This window comes from Pseudomassariella vexata (assembly GCF_002105095.1).
Source record: "Pseudomassariella vexata strain CBS 129021 chromosome Unknown BCR38scaffold_1, whole genome shotgun sequence".
In the NCBI taxonomy this organism is placed as follows: Eukaryota; Fungi; Ascomycota; class Sordariomycetes; order Amphisphaeriales; family Pseudomassariaceae; genus Pseudomassariella; species Pseudomassariella vexata.
This window is the reverse complement of record NW_024467956.1, coordinates 2903856-2925961: the sequence shown is the minus strand read 5'-3', so window position 1 is coordinate 2925961 and position 22106 is coordinate 2903856. Positions and strand designations below refer to the sequence as shown.

At 50.6% G+C, this 22106-nt stretch overlaps 10 protein-coding genes across 10 annotated transcripts; 6 read left to right on the top strand and 4 right to left on the bottom strand.

Moving 5' to 3' along the window:
- Positions 1–174: 174 nt before the first annotated feature.
- Positions 175–2139, bottom strand: BCR38DRAFT_404761 (tRNA synthetases class I (M)-domain-containing protein; the record flags this gene model as incomplete). The annotated part of the gene is made up of 3 exons (XM_040857877.1): positions 175–486; positions 549–1867; positions 1926–2139. 3 exons carry the CDS (start codon positions 2137–2139, stop codon positions 175–177), a joined length of 1845 nt encoding a protein of 614 aa, XP_040721300.1.
- A 1215-nt stretch (positions 2140–3354) lies between these two features.
- Positions 3355–4940, top strand: BCR38DRAFT_331206 (ribosomal protein S5 domain 2-type protein; the record flags this gene model as incomplete). The annotated part of the gene is made up of 2 exons (XM_040855037.1): positions 3355–3585; positions 3657–4940. The coding sequence occupies 2 exons, from the start codon at positions 3355–3357 to the stop codon at positions 4938–4940; spliced, it is 1515 nt and encodes a 504-aa protein (XP_040721299.1).
- Positions 4941–5435: 495 nt separating this feature from the next.
- BCR38DRAFT_417798 (protein prenylyltransferase) lies at positions 5436–7553 on the top strand. The gene is made up of 3 exons (XM_040859175.1): positions 5436–5571; positions 5628–6260; positions 6311–7553. Exons 1-3 carry the CDS (start codon positions 5529–5531, stop codon positions 7180–7182), a joined length of 1548 nt encoding a protein of 515 aa, XP_040721298.1. The 5' UTR covers positions 5436–5528; the 3' UTR covers positions 7183–7553.
- Positions 7554–7907: 354 nt separating this feature from the next.
- Positions 7908–8503, top strand: BCR38DRAFT_404758 (uncharacterized protein; the record flags this gene model as incomplete). Its single annotated transcript, XM_040857876.1, has 2 exons — positions 7908–8158; positions 8272–8503. The coding sequence occupies 2 exons, from the start codon at positions 7908–7910 to the stop codon at positions 8501–8503; spliced, it is 483 nt and encodes a 160-aa protein (XP_040721297.1).
- A 578-nt stretch (positions 8504–9081) lies between these two features.
- BCR38DRAFT_480193 (uncharacterized protein) lies at positions 9082–9550 on the bottom strand (the record flags this gene model as incomplete). The annotated part of the gene is made up of 4 exons (XM_040863250.1): positions 9082–9137; positions 9216–9350; positions 9436–9448; positions 9515–9550. 4 exons carry the CDS (start codon positions 9548–9550, stop codon positions 9082–9084), a joined length of 240 nt encoding a protein of 79 aa, XP_040721296.1.
- A 244-nt stretch (positions 9551–9794) lies between these two features.
- BCR38DRAFT_417788 (peptidase family M48) lies at positions 9795–12114 on the bottom strand. The gene is made up of 5 exons (XM_040859174.1): positions 11900–12114; positions 11765–11842; positions 10764–11693; positions 10189–10713; positions 9795–10161 (listed from the first exon to the last, which is right to left on the bottom strand). The coding sequence occupies exons 1-5, from the start codon at positions 11912–11914 to the stop codon at positions 10120–10122; spliced, it is 1590 nt and encodes a 529-aa protein (XP_040721295.1). The 5' UTR covers positions 11915–12114; the 3' UTR covers positions 9795–10119.
- Positions 12115–12923: 809 nt separating this feature from the next.
- On the top strand, positions 12924–14153 carry BCR38DRAFT_480191 (uncharacterized protein; the record flags this gene model as incomplete). Its single annotated transcript, XM_040863249.1, has 4 exons — positions 12924–13343; positions 13401–13810; positions 13877–14049; positions 14113–14153. The coding sequence occupies 4 exons, from the start codon at positions 12924–12926 to the stop codon at positions 14151–14153; spliced, it is 1044 nt and encodes a 347-aa protein (XP_040721294.1).
- A 613-nt stretch (positions 14154–14766) lies between these two features.
- Positions 14767–15207, bottom strand: BCR38DRAFT_404755 (uncharacterized protein; the record flags this gene model as incomplete). The annotated part of the gene is made up of 1 exon (XM_040857875.1): positions 14767–15207. The coding sequence occupies one exon, from the start codon at positions 15205–15207 to the stop codon at positions 14767–14769; it is 441 nt and encodes a 146-aa protein (XP_040721293.1).
- Positions 15208–17306: 2099 nt separating this feature from the next.
- Positions 17307–17777, top strand: BCR38DRAFT_480189 (ribosomal protein L38e; the record flags this gene model as incomplete). Its single annotated transcript, XM_040863248.1, has 4 exons — positions 17307–17336; positions 17399–17432; positions 17522–17650; positions 17722–17777. The coding sequence occupies 4 exons, from the start codon at positions 17307–17309 to the stop codon at positions 17775–17777; spliced, it is 249 nt and encodes an 82-aa protein (XP_040721292.1).
- An 894-nt stretch (positions 17778–18671) lies between these two features.
- Positions 18672–22080, top strand: BCR38DRAFT_454164 (DNA polymerase family B; the record flags this gene model as incomplete). The annotated part of the gene is made up of 3 exons (XM_040861680.1): positions 18672–19418; positions 19470–21286; positions 21339–22080. The coding sequence occupies 3 exons, from the start codon at positions 18672–18674 to the stop codon at positions 22078–22080; spliced, it is 3306 nt and encodes a 1101-aa protein (XP_040721291.1).
- Between the last annotated feature and the right edge of the window lie 26 nt (positions 22081–22106).

Here is a 22106-nt window from a genome sequence, read left to right as displayed (position 1 = left end):
GACGGTTCAAAATTCATCAATTTGATGCCGAGCACATTCCCATACCCCCAACAAGCAGCAAATGCCATTTCGAATTATGAGTTGGGTATCGAGTGAGTAATTACTATACAGGAACATAATGATCTACGCTGTTGCAGTTCGTCTCCAGCTGATGCCACGCCGGCACTGTGTTGATTAATCTTCTACGTCGAATTCCTGGTACGGAATAGGAGGGAACAAGCTACTTTGCGCGCCTTCACCGAGAGGCACCCTGGAAACCCCGTAAGTATCATCCGCATGAAGCTTTGCGTACGCCAGCGTTCTCCGCTCAGGTTCGACACCCAGTCGGTCAAGCAGTCCCGCTGCCTTTTCGGGCATGTAAGGTTGCAAGAGAATGCCCGCAACGCGTACTGATTCCGCAGCGCAGTAAACGATTTCCTTGACTAGTTGCATCTCTCCTTGTTTCACCAGGTCCCAAGGCTTAGCCAGCTGTAGATATGCGTTGGTCTTCCACGGATGTTAATAAGTAAGCGAGCACAACACGAGCTTATAGTTCATGTCCAACTTACCTCAAAGATCATCTCCATTATTCCCTTGAGAGCACCTCCGGGATTCAACTTTGCCATTTGCTCAGCGAAAGTTTCGGCCGACGAGGCTATCAGTTTGTGGTGCAGGTCCGTTGTTTCACACACAGGTGAAGACGTTTTCCCAATCCCCTCAGCCAAAGTTTTCGCCGTCGTGGATTTCGGTTCGCGCTGGCGCCTTACTTCATGTGCGTGTGTCACGGCGTCCCTGACGCTCCAGACCTTAGGTCGCGTGATTCGATTGAGGAGGTTTCCAAGACCACCCTGCAATCCCTTCACATAGGATTGAGTGATGTAGTAGTTGCCGTAATCGGTGTCATATGCAATCCCACCGCAGTACATGAGATAGTAGCGCATTGCATCGACGCCCCATCGTTCCAGGGCAAAGAAAGGATTGACGACGTTCCCAACCGATTTGGACATCTTTCTTTGCCCCATCAACCAATGCGCGTGGGAGAGTATGCGCTTTGGAAGGGGAAGATCGAGTGCCATCAGGAGAGCCGGCCAGTACACACAGTGGAATCGTACAATGTCCTTGCCAATGACCTGCACATCTGCTGGCCATCCCCCAAGGTGCTCGGAGCCAGGAGTCCAGTTGGGGTATCCCGCTTTGGTCAAGTAGTTGATGAGAGCGTCGACCCAGACGTAGATGGTCTGGCTTTCATCATTTGGTACGGGGATGCCCCAGGTCAGACGACTAGCCGGGCGTGATATCGATAGATCCTCGAGGTTGTTTTCAACCCATTTTACCACCTCGGCCATGCGACTGGCAGGCACCACCCATTCTGGGTTCTTCTTGTAGAAATCCAGCAGCCTATCCTTCAACTCTGTCATGCGGAAGTGATAGTTCCTTTCCTCGGTCCATTTCACGATATTGCCAGTCTCGATGGAGGTCATTATGCTTTTGCCAGTTGTTGGTGACACCTGCTTCGTGACCATGTTCTCGGGATAGAAGGTCTCGTCGCTCACGCAGTACCATCCTTCATGTTTCGTTTCGTATATGAAGCCCTTGGCCTGTAGAGTTTGCCAGAAGTACTCGACTGCGTCTCGATGGTCGGGATCCGTCGTCCGTATAAAGAAATCGTTGGCTATATTGGCCTTCTTCGCCAAGTCCTTGAATGTCTGAGCCACGCTGTCGCAGAATACCTTTGGAGCCACGTCTTGCAGCTCGGCGGCGCGCTGCACTTTCATGCCATGCTCGTCGGTACCGGTACATAGTAACGCGGGTGGTCCGCCTTTCAGTACCTCCCAGCGCTTGAGGACGTCGGCAAGGACCATGGTATACAAATGGCCGACATGAGGAGCTTCAAAAAGAGACAATCAGCTTATTCCGTCATCTCATGGAACCGAGTATGTCCTTACAAGCATTTACGTAGAATATGGGCGTTGTCGCATAAAACGGCTTGTCCTTGAGCTCCTTCCCAAACCTATAGCTACTGCTGCTGAAGCTCTTTGCGGAGCGCAATTGTGCCACCTGCCCATAATGACATGACGAGCAGATCCAGGCATCGCGAGGAGCTGCAGTGGCTTGTAGTCGAAGCAGCCCTCGAGTCGAAAGTGATGCGAAGCCCCGCATTGCATCAAGTGTTGCCCTTGAGGGGTGAAGCTTGACGCTGTCTCTATCTCTAGCTCCAAGCTCCAAGCTATCGACAATTTTGTCGATGAATAAGCCCACCAATTGCTCAAACCGTGCGAACACGGAAGCACATCTTCTACACACTGTGTAATCATCTCAAGTTGCAAGCATCGCTTCATTTCCTTTGATGCGGTAATTGATGCAACATCTTATTTAACACAGTTCTGCAGGGTCAGTACTGCATTAACCAGCTTGACGTGTCATCATTCTATGCAGTCAGCTTACATAAACACATCAGATGAGACGGAGATACCATCAACGGATCGAATTGACAACTTGCTGGTGTAGAATCCCCCAGCTTTCAGCGGCAGCGATGATGAGAAGCAAGCCGTCAACTGTCAATATCTGGCGCTCGGTTCGGACGCATACTATGTGGCACCGTCTGCTGCCAAGGCATCAAGATGGCCCGAAAACGATGTGAGGCACCAACAATCCCGGCATCAATCCCTTTTCCAATTGGTTCCTAATGACTGGCTGCTGTCCGTTCCACCGCGTCGGTGCGAACTTCTCACGTCTGGCCGGGTTTGCCCATTGGCCGTTGCTACAAGGACCTTCCAGGGTCCAGTGATTGTTTAGTGGAAGATGAAGCAAAGGGGCCTTGGTTGAGTTTGGAGTCAATTTGGGGGTGCCACGTTGAGATAAGTTGCGTGAGTGTCGTATGTATCCTTGACCATCTATGCTAGTAAAGTTCGATATATATTATGACAAAGCTCCCCCAGATCTCTTTGACTCGACATTTTGTTTCTCGAACGATTCGTGGCGGTCAGTTCTGGGAAGTATATGCTAGATCCCGTTGTTGAGATTAAAGACTGCCACAAGCTTCACTGCTCGCTACCGTCTTCACTTTTATTTTCATTAGTTCAATTGCTAGTTCCGTTTCCCCCAACGTTTTCTTAGATAACGAGATCTCGTCGCCTTTGCATCCTGCGGTGCAACTGTCAGCGTCACTCGTTACGTTTTGCCTGTACTACCACTTCTTAGGCAAAGGTAATTGCTTGTATTCAACAAAGACTCGAGACGGCGCAAGCCCAATTGGAGGAAGCGCGCGCAACGCGAGCTCGACCACGGCCGCCAAAGTGGATTACAACTGTCCACGGTATCAACTGAATGACTTGCATTCCAACCACGCCCGACACCGCTTTCTTGGGATCCGAAATGTCGAACGGGACTAATGGCGTCCAAAACGGCCTGGCTAGGTTGCAGATTCACGGTGACAGCAATGGCACCAGCAACGGTGTAAACGGCAAGCTGTCCCCGTCCTTGTCGCCCGACAGCCCCAGAAGGAAGCTCGATCGCAAGATGTCGAGTCCCATGATGCCTGCTTTTATGGTGTCTGCGCCGGGTAAGGTCATTGTGTTTGGAGAACATGCCGTGGTGCATGGTAAGGTACGAATGAGCCTCGCCATTGTGCGATGTTTCCTGGCCCGTTGTGCAAAGCTAATCGTCTTTCTTTTTAGGCCGCCATTGCCGCGTCCATCTCGCTTCGGTCCTATCTCCTCGTCACCGCACTCTCCAAATCCAGGCGAACGGTAACGCTGCGATTCCCCGATATCGACCTCGATCATACCTGGAATATCGACGATCTGCCGTGGGGTATCTTCCATCACCCGTCCAAGAAGAAGTACTACTACGACTTGGTAACAACTCTCGATCCAGATCTCCTCGCAGCTATACAACCACATCTCAAGGATGTCTCGCTAGGAAAGGGGGACGTCGAGCGAAAGGTGCACCAAAACGCGGCGACTTCTTTCCTCTACCTGTTCCTCTCGTTGGGTTCGCCGAAATTCCCGGGCTGCCAATATACCCTCCGATCAACGATACCAATTGGTGCTGGTCTTGGCAGTAGTGGCTCAATTGCAGTATGCCAGGCTGCCGCCCTGTTGTTGCAACTGCGGACGCTCTCTGGCCCGCATCCTGATCAACCCCCAGAAGAGGCGCGCTTGCAGGTGGAGAGGATAAACCGTTGGGCTTTCGTGGCGGAGATGTGCATCCACGGAAACCCGTCAGGTGTCGACAATACCGTCTCAACCCAGGGCAAGGCAGTGGTATTCCAAAGAACAGATTACCAGAAACCACCGGTAGTAAGACCACTCTGGGACTTCCCCGAGTTGCCCCTGTTGTTGGTCGATACCAGGCAAGCCAAGTCCACGGCCGCTGAGGTGGCCAAGGTGGCGAAGCTGAAGGAAACCCATCCGAAACTGGTGGGCACAATCCTCGATGCGATAGATGGGGTGACGAGGAGCGCAAGCGAGTTGATAGACGAAGAGGATTTCAACAGCGAGGAAGTCGAAAGCTTAAGGCGCGTGGGCGAGCTCATGACGATTAACCACGGGCTCTTGGTGTCTCTGGGAGTGTCACACCCGCGCCTAGAACGCGTACGGGAGCTGCTCGATCATGAAGGTATTGGGTGGACGAAACTGACCGGGGCAGGAGGCGGTGGCTGTTCAATAACATTGATGAAGCCTGGTGTTTCTAGGGAAAAGCTGGGCAGACTCGAGGAGCAACTTGAGGAGGAGAATTACCAAAAGTTCGAAACGACTCTGGGTGGGGATGGCGTTGGAGTCCTTTGGCCTGCAGTGTTGAAGAACGGGCTTGATGAGGATGAAGAGGGAGGAATGGAAATCGACCTGGAGAACTTCCTCGAGGCTCCCGGGACCGAAGGTGTGGAGAAGCTGGTCGGAGTTCACGGTGGCGGTGCCGAGAGGGAGGGTTGGAAGTTCTGGAGACTTGAAAACCACTAATTCCGACGTTGTTTCCTTCTTGGCAGAAGCATAGGGTGTGGCCGTGACGGAGATTCCTCAATTGACAACATGGAAGCCACAGGATGCTAGATTTCCAACGGACAGCCGCTTCAACATCAGGGCTTACTAGCCACCATGGCTTCCAACAGCTTTGGTATTTAGGGCTTGGGCAAATCATGATTATGGACTGTCTCGTTGATGACGTTGGAGGATCGCATGGTGTGAGTGATATCACCCCCTGTTTGAGCATTCACGGTATATATCTTCGACAGCATGCTGTATTATATTTTTGGTTCTTCACACATGCCCCCAACCTAGATATTTGATAATAAAGAATAGCACTTTGCGGTGTAGACCAGCAGCAATGCATATTTATGCTTGAGGAGCATTGATATATAAATTTGAATACATAAATAAACAGTCATCCCAAAGGTCTGCATTAGTCCACCCCGCTTGCTCCTACGTGTGCTTATACCGCTTATTCCACTGGGGTATCGGGTTATCAGATAATATTTTGTTGTCGGTGATGCCCCCCCACCATCTACCTTAACTTCATCGCAACCTCTATTGTCCCAACAGCTCACCAGCATGTCGCAACAGAAGCGAGCTTCCAAGGCAAAAACAGCCGACTGTGAGACACGAAGGACAATAACTCATATAGTCACTTTAACGCTGACTGATCACTAGCCACAGGGGCATCCAAGGAGCCCAAGACGGTTTACGAGGACGCTCTCCATACGTACTACTTGACCCGCCCGTTCGACCGCGCCTACGAGGGACATGGCCTCGATGGCATGTCCGCAGTAGACAAGCAGGGCTGGATCACGCAGCAGTCGGCCCAACCCGGAGTCATAGAGGAGCTCTCCAAGAAGACGCAGAAGGAAATTTTGAAGCAGGTCAGCGACTTGGGCATCCCGGTGCGCAGAGCCCACATCAAGCCCACGCCCGACCAGTGGGGCAAGGACAAACACGGTCGGAACATCGGCGACTACACGCTCGAGGAGCGCAACGTGCGGTTCACTAAGCAAAGCAAGTTGAGAAAACTGACCAGCGCAAGTGACCGGTTTAGGAACCGGCGGGACCTTGTGCTAAGTGGCCTCGTGGACGGTAACACCGGCGAACCTTTCACCTTGGAAGACGGCGCCGTGGAGAAGGAGAGAGTGAGAAGAAAAGAAATGGCGGCACTGAAGGACGACCTGTACGGGGAGAAGCGCAACTCATATTCGATGGACCCGGATTGGGATGATGTAGTGCCCATTCCTCAGTCGGAGCCAGAGGGTGCGTTGGCAGCTATATCGTACCCCGAAGACTACGCGGAATGTACGTTAGCCCATACCCAAGCTTGCTACTATCATACTTACATGCCTCAGCTATGTCTTATCTCCGCGCTGTAATGGCAGCACAGGAATATTCTCCCCGCTGCCTCAAGCTGACCGAGGACATCATTTTCATGAACCCAGCCCACTACACCGTCTGGCTCTACCGCTTCTCCATTGTCCAGGCCCTCAAAATCTCCATTCTCGAGGAGCTCGCCTGGCTCAATAATGTCGCCCTGGAACACCTTAAGAACTACCAAATTTGGCATCACCGCCAGCTGCTTATCGACCACTACTACCCATCCATCGCAGACGCACCCGACGACATCAAGATACTCGCAAACAGCGAGCGCGACTTCCTGATGCAGATGTTTGCCGAAGACGCCAAGAACTACCACGTCTGGTCGTATCGGCAGTATATCGTCCACAAGCTCAGCATGTGGGACCAAGTCGAGCTGCAGAGCATCGAAGGCATGATTGACGAGGACGTGCGCAACAACTCGGCGTGGTCGCACCGTTTCTTTCTCGTCTTCTCGAACCCCAGCTATGCGACGGAGGACTCGCATTCCACGGAGCACGACCCCAAGGTGCCTGCGGAGATTATCGACCGCGAAATCCGGTACGCACAAGAGAAAATCAAGCTTGCGCCGCAGAACCAGAGCCCGTGGAATTATCTGCGCGGCGTGCTGGTCAAGGGGGGCAGGAAGCTCGGCAGTGTGAAGGGGTATGTCGAAGAATACGTCAAGGATTTGGGGGAGGAGAGCGAGGCGGTTCGTAGTTCTCATGCGTTGGACCAGCTGGCGGATACGTACAAGGAGGCTGGCGATAAGGAGAAGGCGGATTTGTGCCTTCGAAGACTGGGTGAGAAGTGGGACCGGATTCGCCAGGGTTACTGGGAGTACCGGAGACAAACACTTGAAGTCTAGAGGGGTGCGTTCAGCTTTGAACATCCAAGTTCGGATTGACTCTTGATATATAAGCGCCACGACCTGTGGCCTGAGCCTCACTGAGGGCTGCTGGAGCGACTCGACTTCTGAGCTCGTGGTCTTCTCATCTCTGGCGAGTTTACAAACTCCTGCAAAGAGTTATTCATTGATGCTAGGGCAGAGGATATTGGTCGGCCCATACTCACCGTAGCTATTTGCTTGGGCATCCGACACTAATAGGCAGATAGATCAATGGATATCTGGGAATATCCAGCAAAAAGTATGAATCCTCTTGGGTCACTGGACAATTTGCTGCGCCACCAATATACCAAATGCGGTAATCTTGTCAGATAGAGTTGGCAACGTCGAAGTAAACAGTTGAAAACTTATGCTCATGAATCCTAACGCGGCACCAGCTGCAGCGAGGTGCTCAAAAGTAACACCGCCCGCCCATCAGGGCCAGGACCGATTTGTCTCGAAGCTTTATAATATGCACTATGTTGAGGCATTTTGGCCAAGTGATCATTTTATGGGATGTGTACATGACGGGCGTATAATGTGTATACATATATTTATATCAAGCATATGACCTATTTGCGTTGGTAATTAGACCCCATTAGACACATACCTATTTATCAACCACCATATTGAAAAGCCCTGTATCCATTACAACGCCCCGCTTGCCAACTCGTCTGTAACCAGCGCGCTAACAATGAGTTCAAAAAATGGCTAAATACACATTGCCCATCACCGAACTCGCCTGGTTAACAACAGCCACCTCCCAACCCCCATCGAAGACCTCAAAGAAGGTTCCAAGCGCGCTATGGCCGCGCAACAAGGATGATATACTTGAAAGTACCCCGGTCTGCCTCAGGGGCGTGCGAGAAGGGGCGTGGCGCTGTTCCAGCAAGTCGAGGACCCGGCAGTGTTTTCGAGGACGGGACAGCGGAGTTACCTCAATCGGCACCGGGACTGGGTGGGTAGCGACAAGGGTAAGAAGGCTATCGACATCTTGAGGGGATGTTTGATCTGCCTGACATGATGAGGTTGCATGTTGAGGGTTTGGGGGTGCTTTCTTCGTCTGGCAAGAGAGAGGGAGAGGAGAAAGAAGTCGATATCGCTGTCGGATAGTCCTGTGGTTAGCATTGGTACCGTCCGTGTCAAGGGCCTGGATACGGCTCTGTTCGCTGCGGAGTGGGCTGATGCCAAGGAGTTGTTAGCTGATTATGCGAGACCATATGCGGTTCAGGACGGCTGGCTCGTTCAAGAAAAGGAGGGAGAGGAGAAAGAGCAGTTTTTTCTTGGTTTGTGGATGGCCTAGTTTAGAAAAGCAGTTGGTTGTGCGCAGAAAGGGGGGTTCGAGAGGATGTCGTCTGTTTTCATCGGGGTTGGGCAATTGGAGGGGACGAGGCATTACTTGAGGATATTGTGACCGTGGAGGGTTACGATGGGTAGATGGATGGATGGAAGATGAATTAGTTGATGTGGAAGATGTTTATGCTTGGAAGGGAAAGGGCACTCACTGTCAGGAGGTATGGAGGTCTCGTGTGATTGGCTACTCTAATTATAATCTGGTTGCAACACCCTTCCTTCCTACTCGGATGCCCAATAATGCAGTATCGCTATGAGTATACACCGGCATATGGGAACTTTGAAAGGGTATGCATGACTTCTTCGTTGGTGATGATGAGTACTGAAAACGCCAGGAATCCGTCGGTCATTATTTCAGAGCCCAGAGTTAAGACTCGACGGTTAATGAAAAGGTCTAGTCCCCAAACTCTATATTCTCAAATTGACGTGACTCAACAAGGTCAAGGATGGATGTATGTGCTGGTCCAGCTCAAAGCCATAACGTCACGCAAGCAACGAGCCTACGGACACCCCTATCGCATATTCGCCTTAATCCTTTCCAGCAGTTGCTCCCTCGTATCGTTCGACTGGGGATGTAGGTTCCGCTATACCCTCTCATCAGCATCAAATCCGACCCCGTATCTCCAAACTCATGAGAAAAAGAATAAAATGAAAAAGTGAACTCACCGCAGCCAACCACCGCCTCATCTCATCCCACGTCCAGTTCTCTGGGTCACCCTTGGGGTCCGGCTGAGCTGGAAACACGTCTCCGCCCCAGAACGCCCACACGCTCGCAGCCGCGACCAAGCCTGCGAAGCCTTGGAAATAGATGCCCATCAGTATATGAATTCAGAGACCGGTTGTGAAAGGGTGAAGGACTCTAGTAACTCGGTAAATAAATACCTAGGACGGCGTTCTATTGTTGGCGGTAAGTAGGAATGCTGTAATTTTCGGACACCTTGATGATACAACTGCAACATACCTTGGACCTCATGACATTGTCGATGGGAGTTGGCATTTTGGGTAGCTCTTATTAGGAATTTTGAACATGTACCCCACTGCTTGGTACTTGGTTTATTCACCTGTTTTCAAAGCAGGTATGCCTAGAATTTAGGAACTGAGCAAGCAGAATAGTTAAAATGAGGTTGGGAAGATGGGGCGAGGTGGCAAGAGGACACGCATGCCACGGTCTCCCCTCCAATTCACATTTGGCCTAGGTAGCCTGTAGGCCTTTCCGAGGCAATTAGTCTTTCAACAAGTTGACTCATTTCATTTCTCAGATCTATACACCACGTGCAGTACGCTAAGTATTTTACATATATACCGGATTTTTAACATCTCCTATTTGTATCCCCTGGGATGCCAGCATATTGGAGCATATGCATAGAGCATCGTGCAGCACTCCGTACTAGATACCTTACCTATTCGCGAATCCTGCTTCAATTGCAGGCAGCTCTCATCCCAAGAGCTCTACTCTACCTTATGTACGACACCTTTTTGGTGTAAACTTTTATCCATGCGCATGATGGCTGATCACATCTGGAGAAATCAAAGCTCTCTGCCAGAAGCCCTCTCAGCGCCGTCCGTCTACTTGTCCTTCTTCTTCTCCGTTTTCTTGTCCGTCTTCTTCTCCGACTTCTCCGACTTCTCCGACTTCTCCGACTTCTCCGACTTCTCCGACTTCTCCGACTTCTCCGACTTCTTCTCCGGCTTCTTCTCCGACTTCTTCTCCGACTTCTTCTCCATCCTCTTTTCTGGCTTCTTCTCTGTCTTCTTGTCCATCTTCTTGTCGACGTCCTCGATTTCCTCGACAACTCGTCCTCTAGGGTGCCAGTCAAGAGCCTTGAGTCTCTCGGACAGAATGGGATGAGAAAAATGGTAACTAGCGTACATCCAGTCCGCATCCATCGTGCTCAGATTCTGGATCTGGAGCTTAATAAGCGAGGAGGCAAGTTCCCTCTTCTTTCCGAGGCTGCGAGCAAACTCGTCGGCTTGGAACTCAAAGCGACGACTGAGGATGTTCATCAACAGTTTGATAACAGTATCCATCGGCGCAAGAGCGTCCGAGAAGAGGATGAAGCCGATGATGATAGGGTGTTCCTTGATAAATCCAAAGTCTGCGTAGAGGGAGGCATTGTTGATGAAGACCGAGAACAGCATGAATATGTAGAATACGTGAACCTGTGCAATAGTTAGCATGGGGAGCCAGCAGGCCATGGGAGGAGACGTACCTGAGAAATGCCGAAGAGTTTAGTGGTGTGGCCGAGTTGCCAGTGACCGAGTTCATGTGCGAGAACAGCAACGACTTCCTCTTCCTTACTTTTTTCGATAAGGGTGTCATAGATGACGATGTGCTTCTTCCAGGGAAGACCGAAAAAGTAGGCGTTACTGTGGGCGCTGCGCTTGCTTCCATCAATGACGAAAAGCTCGTGCAAGGGGAACTTGAGTCTCTTGGCCAGATTTTCGACGTCAGATTTGAGCTTGCCCTCTTCCAGCGGAGACAGCTTGTTGAACAGGGGCAAGATGGCAATAGGGTAGACGGTAATCATGAATACCTGGAGACCAGCGACGAACACCCAGAGGTAGTAGAAGAACTGGTTGCCGGTCTTCTTGATGATACTGAGGAATCCAGCCAGAACGGGGGGTGCGAGGACGAAGGCCAACATGTTTGACTTGAGCATATCCGTGATGAAGAGCTTAGGCGTCTGCTTGTTGAACCCAAACTTCTCTTCCAAGACGAAGGTATGGTAAATTGACGTAGGCAACGAGAGTGCTTGCTGGATCAGGATGAAGGACAGGACGAAGACGATGGAGTGGGATATCTCGCCGGAGAAACGCGCAGGAGCGAATTTCAACAGCAAGGAACCGGTCCATGACCATAGCTTGGGCAGTACGTCGTAGCGGATGAACGCGATGTTTTGAATTTGACTCCAAAGACCTCGAACGAAGCCGAACTTCGCCTTGGCCCGACCGTATTCCTGACTCTTGTCGTACACTTCTTGCGATACCTCGGCTCTAAGCACCTTGGGTGGCTTCGTCTTCTTGAGAACTTGGTATTGGCGATACGAGAGGAATTCTTCGAAGAGGTATTGTCCGACGGAGAAACCGACAATGATCTTCTTCCAGGGAAAGAGCGGACGGTCGAGGGCATGGGCAAGACGCTGTCAAAACATTAGCGTGCGACTTCATGGAAGAAAGCTGCACGGATCAGCTTTCGTCTGCGAAGACTTGCCTGGAGTAGATCCATCTTGCCAGAAGATGCGTCACGCAGTGTAGGAAAGAGCGGCCGGTCGAGAGCCTGGGTGAGGCGCTGTTACAGCATTAGTGTGCAAAGCCAGATGAATGACGTTCGTCAGTACAGCCTTACCTGGAGTAGATCCATCTTGCCAGAAACTGCGTCACGCAGTGTGAACAAAGGGTAACCTGTTCAGAGTGCTGTCGCGATGCAGCTTCATCAAATAGATGGTGCTGCTGCAATGTTCAAGAAACTGTGGCAGCTACCACTTGCGGTGAGGCAATGAACTCGAGGGGAAGCTGCAATCTGACGAGTTGGTCTGGTTTGAAACGGTTCTCGGATGTGCTGTTCGCCTTGAAGAATGGTGATTTGATTGGCCAAAACTCTCCGATTTAGTAAGCCTTACAAAACCCCATTAATCCCGTTAGTTGTACCCTAGCTTGGGCCTTTGCAACCGCCAATAGGTGTGAGGTGAACTCATCTCTCCGACTTCACGCTTTTTCGTTCTTTACAGCCTGGAGACGGGACATATTTCTGCTTTGAAAAAGCGGTTTTGATTGTTATCACGGGGGCGTGTGCTGAAAGACAATAAGCACCATCATCAGGCTTTTGTGGGATGCGACAAGTCCCTTGAGACTCAGTGGGGTGCCGGCTGTAGCGGCGTGTCAACCCTCCCGTGATGGCCCGCAGTATGCATCTAGAAGTATTGATATGCTTCTGCCGTCTGTGTACAATGTCAAGACAAGTGTCTGCAGGGTGGGGATTGATGATCTCGCCAACATTGATGGCTGGGTGATATTTTCTCTCGAGGCAACATGAGATCTAGGCTTATCCAATCATATCATTTCCTTTACTCCAGGTACCATTGTCACATTAACCATAATCATTGTAATATGCGGCAAATACACACACCAACCAACAAGCTGTCTCCGGTGTTGAGGGTAGGGGTTTTGAACCAGGCTCATCCGGATGATAGCCGTCCTGTGTCGGCAGGTAAGATACTCTGGATAAGTAGGGGCATCTCCCAGTATAACTGTAAAGATGGCAATAATCCCATGCGAGACTTTTGTTAGACTTAGCAAGTCTTCGTTTTTTCATTTTTTTGCATACCCTTTCTCTCACGCCTGTCTTGGGAGTTGTTGGCAACAAGGTCAAGATGCAGTTGAGGACCCTCATTGGAACTATCGCGCTTCTAGCGCAAGAGGTCTCTGCCCAGGCAGAGGCCGCGATGCTGCGCTTTTCATGCTCAAAGCTCACCATCGAGCGTCTGGACCCCTTAGTCTCCCCCGGAGAAATCCAGTCGCCACATACTCACCAGGTTGGAGGCGGCAACTCGTTCAACGCCTCGATGCCTCCTGATTCCTACGACCCAGTCAAGGAGTCAACCTGCACAAGCTGCACATTTTCTGAGGACTTCTCCAACTATTGGACTGCCAACCTGTACTTTAAGGCGCGAAATGGGACTTTCAAGCGTGTTCCCCAGCTCGCAAACCAGGGTCTCAAGGCGGATGGAGGGTTGACTGTTTACTACATCCCGCCATATGACGGCAAGTCCAACGTGACGGCATTCAAACCTGTATAGAGCCCCTTTCTTGGCTTCGAGGTTCGCCATGATCACTAACATCCACCTCAGGGTTTCCGCATGCTCGTCGGCGATCCCATGTTGAGAAAGTCCGAAGGCCAGCAACGCCAACTATGCCATCGTTGCTACAGCACCGTCTCGCAGATTCCATTCGGCGGGCCTCCCTGCACGGGAGACGACACCGCCGCGCTGCCCGAAAGCATGTGCCAGGGCGGAATCCGCACCACAATCACGTTCCCTACGTGCTGGGATGGCGTGAACGTCGATAGCCCAGATCACAAGTCCCACGTTGCGTATCCCAGCACCGGCATGTTCGAGACCACTAGTCCGTGTCCGGAGAGCCACCCCGTGGCGCTTCCCCAGGTTATGTACGAGGTTGTATGGGATACTAGACAATTTAACAACAAGGATCTCTGGCCGACGGATGGCTCTCAGCCGTTCGTGTACAGCATGGGTGATCAGTGAGTTAAATTTCATTGCTACTGTTGCTGACATATGCGTTTGTCTAATCGTGGCTGCGCTGCTAGGACTGGATACGGACAGCACGGTGACTACCTCTTCGGTTGGAAGGACGATGCGCTTCAGAGGGCCCTGGATGCTCGATGCTCCAATGACAAGTGCAGTGAACTCAAGTCCCAGACGGCTGAGGAAGCCATGAAATGCGTCAACAAACAGCTAATCCCCGAGGACACTGACGGATGTACGTAAATACGTCAAGTTTGGTTCGGGGTATGAATACTTACTAATTACGCTCGCCTTTTAGGGATGGCTACGCTTCCGGGTAACAGGACTATTACTTGGTGATGAGACGGTTATGCCAATCATTCACACAGCATCGTTATCGTCTTTGTTGTACTAGATGGGAGGGGTGGGGCGAAAGGGGCGGGTGGTGGTTCGTTCTTTACATGTATGTTGGGATTAACCTCGCCGGTCGATGTGCACGCACAATTGATTGGCAGGCCACTCTCCAGATTCTCTAGACACTCATTTCTCGAGTTTCTTGAAGCCCACACGATTAGTGCCCGCAACGAGGACCGCAGCATAGTCTCGGCCCTGCCCGTCTACGACATCGTGATACTTCCCATGAGATCTTTGACTCGCCGCACTAGATTAACAAAATATCAAATTTAGTGACGGATATTTCACCGTATCAAAGCTCGCCACTCTCAATCATTATCGTAGCCTCCTTTACCACCATAGCTATCATCCTCGTAGCTTCCATTACCATCATCATGAATGTCCTTGTCATCGTCCTCCCCCTCGCCTTCGTCATCTTCTTCTGCTTCCGAGCTCTCATCCGAGCTGTTATCAAGCCCCCGCACTCACCATAGTCATCGACAGAGTATCCATCGTTGCCACAACCATGACCATCGCTTTCTTGATATCAAGGCTCAGCACCGTTCATTACATCTCGCTTTTAAACTTCACCATGGTAGAGTCCATCGGCAGTGGATTCACGACTCGTAGACGTGGCTGGTCCAGTATCGCGGACCTTGTTGCGCGTCGACGTCTCTGAAGCCTTGGGCGATAGCACCTGACCCTTGCAGTCTCCACCCTTGACCATTCCATATTCATTCTGGCTGCCTTGGGCTTGAGATTTGGCCTTACTCTCGCCGGACGAGTTGTTGCAGGTCATAGTCGCCCATGAATCAATATGGACCAAAGGATAACGGGTGTTGGGCCTGAAAGAGTTCTGAGCGTATTGTGGTGATATGAGTGCCTGGGTAGGGAGAGAAGGGGAGAAGAAAGTGTGATTTGTGACACGGAACGATAACAAAAGGTGGCCTTGGAATTTGGTGCAGTTGTGTGCTTCAGCCCATCGCGACTGGAGGCAGAAAGTAGGAACCAACCCTGACATAAAGAGCAGTGAACACATCAATTCGCTCTATGCCTTTGGTGTTGCGGTCGACCTAGTATTAAGGTTGTAAGATGCACTGGGCATAATGTTTTGCAACAATATGTACGATACGCCTCCTCTTGAATATCAACCACGCCTGAGTCGAGCCGGATTGATTCAACGCATGAAAACAGGTATCACTTGAGAAAGGCCAGTTATGAGATGACTGGGTATCTCTTAGTTACATCGAGATGCAAAGTCTAAGCTCAGGAGTAAACTCAAAGGATATTTAGAAGGTCAACTGTAAAGGGGCCATTCTGGAGCATATAACCTGAAGTTGCCAGGTGTGTGACTGCTCATCTACCAACTGGTGGTGGAGTTAACGATTGACTAAGGTGCAATGCTCAATATACTGCGGATCATGAGATGATAGGATAAACTGTTACCAATAATCTTGTATAATCCCTGAATGTGTCAATCTGAATGTCCATCTGCCAACAGAAAACCGCCAACAGGTAATAACTTCAAGAAATCGAAGCCTAAATGACGCCATCGACGAACCAGTCTTGATCTGCCTGACTATTCGCCGAAGACAGCACCGTCAGCATATCCCGAAAATTCCGTTGCACGGGTTTGACTAGTAAGCCAGTGGACCCTTTTCCTCGGGTCGGCGTCACTGAGGATGATTATCAACTCCGTGTCTTTTTATATCCTGAGACTACTCCATCAGGCTCTCCGCTCTGGGTACCTGACTATCTTGGACAATTCGTACATAGTATGCGTGATGTCGACCCATAATATCCTTGCCTCTGGGTTCAGGAGAGTGATGCGAATGATAGAGCTAGGGAATTGGACGACGAACGTCATTACTGAAGGCAACTGCGATACGTCTTGCAAGTGCTACCTCTAGCAGCGTCAAGAGATTTCTGGTCTGGTTACCGAGGCAAAACCTAACAGTCATCTCGATTATTTTGCTGGCCGCGAGTTTTTGGTCGTAAAGCAGACATCTGTCCCAAATGAGGACCTCTTTAGCCTTGCTGTATATAATGCGTATTTGATTCAGGGATATGGCCTGGCCGCAACTTGCCTAGGATAACTCGCCACGTCCACATAGAATGGTACATCTTCAGGTGGAGAGTTAGTCCCCATGATAAGCTTGTTGAAGTCGTTCTGCATCTTGTTCGCCCAGCATTGCCGAATGAGACGATCGTCCCACCACGGACATCTTGGTCAATATCGAGTATGCATCTAAACAAGAATCCGAGAATTGTTGAAGTCGTAAGAAATTCGGGAATATCAAATTATTCAAACAGTGAGTCAGCCCTGCAGGAACCGGTCCCAGGTAGCGCTGCTCGCAATATTGAAGACATTCAAAACCCTCTCAGAGCTGTCCATAGGTGCTGGGGCAGCCTCGACGGTGTTAGTGCCAAGAAACACCACGTGACCAAAAATCAGCCACTATTTTTTATTCCCGAAGGCGCTTGGTAAAATTGCTAGACTCGTGCTAAAGCCATTAAGACAATGAATGACAAAGTGCCCGCAGCACTGATTCTCTTGCGAAAGCGTGGCTTCCAACTTCAACTTCTCCAAGTGGGGGGAATTGATGACCCTTCACTGCAAGATGTCCGCGAAAACTTCGGAAGTGAGGTTTGTGACGCTCGAGCCCATTGCTGCGCTGTGTGGTCGCAGTTGTGGCGTTGCCCATGATTCCTGGAACGCCATCGTAAGAGGTAAGAGGCATTACTGGCAACAAAGGCAATCTCAACAAAGATTGAAGGAGATAAATGAGGAATATGAATTTCTGTCCAGATCTAGATATGCATAATCTCTTAGTTTACAAGCTATGACTGGACTGCGACTTGATATCTCGAATGCCCTGTTCATGTGGCTGGGGTTGTATCCATACCATTCATTTGAATAGGTCTGGGGATAGTGGGGTGTATTTGGCCGGTGCGAGTTTCGCTAGTCTCGCCCACAGTAGAGAATCACCCCTGCACAGCCAAAAAATCCAACGAGGTTTGTAAAGACGGCCAATTTTCTTATCACAGACCAGCTCGCGTTGCAGCAAGTTCTTGCCTTCCACCCAATACAGTCAATTCAGCCCCATCACAACCGCCAAAATGCCTAAGGAAATTGCCGACATCAAGCAGGTAGGCCGCTGCTTTTCACCTTGAGATCTGCCAGCAACACAAACTGACAATTGATTACACAGTTCATCGAGATCTGCCGCCGCGAGGATGCCAAGTGTATGTTCGATCCGATGAGACGATGATGATGACGGCAACGGCCAAATTATTGCTTCCAAAGGATACATTCTGACGATGGATTACTACAGCTGCGCGCATAAAGAAGTCGAAGAAGGCCCCTCAGACCAAATTCAAGGTCCGATGCTCTAAGCTTCTGTACACGCTGGTTCTCAAGGACTCCGACAAGGCTGAGAAGCTGAAGCAGAGCCTGCCTCCCAGTACGAGTGCCCGCCTTCCATAATGACATGCTTGTATCTGTGGACAATGCTGACATTGGACGTAATGACAGACTTGCAGATCAAGGAGGTTCCTAAGAAGAACAAGAAGGGCAAGCACACCGCATAAACTGGCAATGATGATGGATTTGTGATGACTGTAGTGGCTCTGTGTCATGGAAAGGCCTTTGGTTCTTGGTGCTGTCGGCTTGGCAGCGCAGGAGTTCACCTAACCATCTGATGCTACGGTGTGGCTGAGGAGTCACGATGCATGCTGCCCCGGAATTGGGCTTTGGCTTGGCGGTTGACGACACGGCGTCCCGGGATACCTTCATATGTGTACTAGCAGACCAAAATGGCATGTAGTAGACGAGTCACATGAACAAAAGACAAAGCAATTGACCTGTGCATGGGTTTGCAGACATCACTTGGGACCACTTCTGCTGATGACAAGGTGACCTGTGATGAAACTTCGTTGGGAGGATGTCAAAGAGGACATGAGCCATGGAGCCCCGGTGACATGGCCAATGTCCAGAGACATCGGCCATGCTGTCTAGCAAGAGCAGTTGCTTCTAGGGAAATCCTGTAGTCGGGCACAGTGACTTCTGATGATTGAACTCGAACGAAATCAGTAGTATAGAATAGCAAGACTCGTTCTAAGTCACGAGGGCAACATGCAACAAAACCCATATCCGCAAACAATATTAAGTCCAAGCTGGTAATGAGAAACAAAAAGGCCTTGGCTATTGTGATGCCTTAATTTCTCCAGATACTCGCTAGGGGTTGGTCTAGTGCTGGCCACTTAAAGTAGTTTGCCCCACCTGGCGCGACAGTGACGCCAACGCCAGACGCGACTTCCAGAGCTGGACGCGCCCATGGTCAATTACTCGAATCTTTCCGCTGTGCTGGTATTAGTCAAAAAACCACATTACCACACACCTCAAGCTACCATTGATGCATTGATCTTTGTTTCCTATCAAGCTTCGTCGGAGAAGACCCTCCCATTCGAATCATGGCCACCGCGATGTTGCCACAGAAGCGAGCCCTCGGCGAGGCACCGCACGCCCGCCGAATTATTCCCTCGACTCCCTCGTCGAAGAAGAGACGCCTGGAGCCACTGTCATCTTCCCCTGCCTCGCGTCTCAACAGCTCCCAGAAAGGACCTTCCTTCAAACTTGGGTCCACTCAGCCAAAGAGTGCCTTTGAGTCGGAGGTTTTGGAGAAGCTCAGCCAGGATATCTCCGACCTAAAGCAGAGCAACTCGGAGAAGGACCAAGCATGGGAGCGCCCACCCGTCGTCAACTTTGACCCGCAACGAGACAACTTGACTTTCCAGCAGATTGATGCAGAAGAAGGAACTCTACATGGCGGAGGGGCGACGGTGAAGCTTTTCGGTGTCACTGAAAATGGCCACTCCGTTATGTTGCACGTAACCGACTTCAAACACTACCTTTACGTTGCCGCCCCAGTCTCATTCCGACCCGAGGACTGCGTGCCATTCAAAGCATTTCTCGAAGCACAAATAGCCCAGCATCAGCCAGCAATCCATGCTTGCCAGCTGGTTCTCAGGGAGAACATCTACGGTTTCCAGGGGAACACACAGAGCCCCTACATCAAAGTCGTTGTAACCGACCCGAAATTCATCAACCGAGTACGGACAACCATAGAGAAAGGCGATGCGAATTGGAAGGGCCTGTGGAAAGGTGTCGAGGGGGGTATTATGACTTTCGACAGTCTACAATATGTCTTACGTTTCATGGTGGACTGCAAGGTACGACCATGAACATCGTTTCCCAGATTACAGGATGACTAACATTCCTAGATGCCTGGCATGTCATGGGTCGAATGTCCTGCCAAGCAATACAGACTCCTTCGAGACGCAGATAAACAGTCCAACTGCCAGATCGAGGCTGAGATTCCATATACGCACCTGGTCTGCCACGAGCCAAAGGGGGAATGGTCGAAGATGGCGCCTCTGCGAATTCTGTCATTCGATATTGAGTGTGCTGGTCGCAAGGGTATTTTCCCTGAGGCAAACCAGGATCCTGTCATCCAGATTGCCAACGTCGTTACGCGCTATGGAGAGAGCAAGCCCTTTATTCGCAATGTCTTCTGTCTAGACACCACTAGCTCTATTGTCGCAACTCAAATCTTGGACTTTGGGCAAGAGAAGGATATGTTGATGGCGTGGAAGAAATTCCTCGACAAAGTAGATCCGGATCTAATCACAGGTTACAACATCTCCAACTTCGATTTTCCATACTTACTGGACCGTGCGAAACATCTGAAGCTCAACGGGTTTGAATACTGGACTAGATTGCCGAGTGTCAAGTCGGTTTCGAAAGAGACCAACTTCTCCAGCAAGCAGATGGGCAATCGTGACACGAAAGCTACAAATACCAACGGGCGGCTACAACTTGATCTTCTGCAGTTGATTCAACGCGATCACCAGTTGCGAAGTTACACGTTAAACTCTGTGTGTTCCCATTTTCTTGGGGAGCAAAAGGAGGATGTTCACTACACCATGATCACGGAGCTCTTCAACGGTACGCCTGAATCGAGGAGACGGTTGGCGCTGTACTGCTTGAAGGATGCTTACCTACCACAACGACTGATGGACAAGCTCTCTTGTCTAGCCAACTACACAGAAATGGCAAGAGTCACGGGTGTGCCGTTCAACTTTCTTCTGTCACGTGGACAACAAATCAAGTTTCTGAGTCAACTGTTTCGAAAGGCGCTGGAGCAGAAACTGGTAATCCCGAACCTCAAGTCAGACGCCGATGCTGGGGACCAATACGAGGGTGCCACCGTCATTGAGCCCACTCGGGGGTACTACGATGTCCCCATCGCAACCCTCGATTTCGCCTCGCTATATCCCAGCATCATGCAAGCTCACAACCTCTGCTACACCACGCTGCTGAACAAGCGAGCGGCCGAAAAGTTCGGCTTGACCAAGGATGAGGACTACATCGTTACGCCAAACGGCGATATGTTCGTAACGGTCAAACACAGGAAGGGGCTTCTGGCTCAAATTCTCGAGGAACTGCTCACGGCCAGAAAGCAAGCCAAGAGGGAGCTGGCCGTGGAAACAGACCCCTTCAAGAAGGCCGTGCTGAACGGCCGTCAACTTGCGTTGAAAATTAGCGCCAACTCTGTGTACGGTCTGACAGGCGCAACGACAGGCAAGCTCCCCTGTCTCGAAATCGCCAGTAGTACGACGAGTTACGGTCGTCAAATGATTGAGAAGACAAAGGACGAAGTCGAGAAGAAGTACTGCATCGCGAACGGCTACTCGCACGACGCGCAGGTCATCTATGGTGACACAGATTCCGTCATGGTAAAGTTTGGGATGAAGGACCTAGGAGAGGCTATGAAACTGGGCGAGGAAGCTGCTCAATTCGTTTCGTCCAAATTCACGAGGCCCATTAAGCTGGAATTTGAGAAATGCTACTTCCCGTATCTACTTATCAACAAGAAACGTTATGCTGGTCTGTATTGGACCAAGCCGGAGAAGTTCGACAAAATGGACACGAAGGGCATTGAGACGGTACGAAGAGACAATTGTCTACTCGTTCAGACCGTCATCGAGAAAGTTCTGAGAATGATTCTCATTGTTCAGGACGTCCAAGGAGCACAAGAGTAGGCCGTCGATACACTTACGTAACGCAGTTCATTGCTAACAACTTCGCAGTTATGTCAAAGACACGATTGCAGAACTCCTGCAAAATAAGGTTGACATGTCGAAGCTAGTCATCACGAAAGCGCTCACCAAAGAACATTACGATGGCAAGCAGGCCCACGTTGAGCTTGCCGAGCGTATGAGGAAGCGCGATCCAGGCTCGGCTCCTGGCCTTGGCGATCGAGTAGCCTATGTTATGATCAAAGGCGCAGCAGGAGCCAAGAACTACGAGAAATCCGAAGACCCGATCTTCGTCCTCGAGAACAACGTCCCCATTGACACGCGGTACTACTTGGATAACCAGCTGGCCAAGCCACTTACGCGTATTTTCGAGCCCATCCTAGGAGAGACTAAAGCAAAGTCGTTGCTGACCGGCGACCATACTCGTTCTATTTCCGTTGCTGCGCCCACGGTTGGAGGGTTGATGAAGTTCGCCAAGAAGACCATGACCTGCATGGGCTGCAAGAAGCCACTTGTTGGAAAAGAGGAGAGTGCCGGTGCCGTCTGCTCCAACTGCGCGCCACGAGTAGGCGAGCTGTACAACAAAACCTTAAGCAGATCATCGGACCTCGAGATCAGGTTCGGAAGACTATGGACTCAGTGTCAACGCTGTCAGGGAAGCATGCACAACGAAGTCATTTGCAGTAGCAAGGACTGTCCTATCTTTTATATGCGCATGAAGGCGAAGAAAGATCTGGAGGATGCAGGTAAGGAGCTGAAGAGATTCGATTTTGACCAGGCTGCCATATGGTAATGGAGTAACAATGGGGGGAAGGGACA

What these genes read in the sequence shown, in the direction of transcription:
- BCR38DRAFT_417788 (XM_040859174.1), bottom strand. An exon ending in GCAAGATGGATCTACTCCAG is followed by an intron (nt 11,694 to 11,764) that starts GCAAGTCTTCGC and finishes ATGTTTTGACAG; the next exon opens with CGTCTTGCCCATGCCCTCGA. An exon ending in AGAAGTCGGAGAAGTCGGAG is followed by an intron (nt 10,162 to 10,188) that starts AAGTCGGAGAAG and finishes GAGAAGTCGGAG; the next exon opens with AAGAAGACGGACAAGAAAAC.
- BCR38DRAFT_417798 (XM_040859175.1), top strand. Translation starts at nt 5,529, where the DNA reads ATGTCGCAACAGAAGCGAGCTTCCAAGGCAAAAACAGCCGACT. An exon ending in CAAGGCAAAAACAGCCGACT is followed by an intron (nt 5,572 to 5,627) that starts GTGAGACACGAA and finishes ACTGATCACTAG; the next exon opens with CCACAGGGGCATCCAAGGAG. An exon ending in CCCCGAAGACTACGCGGAAT is followed by an intron (nt 6,261 to 6,310) that starts GTACGTTAGCCC and finishes TACATGCCTCAG; the next exon opens with CTATGTCTTATCTCCGCGCT.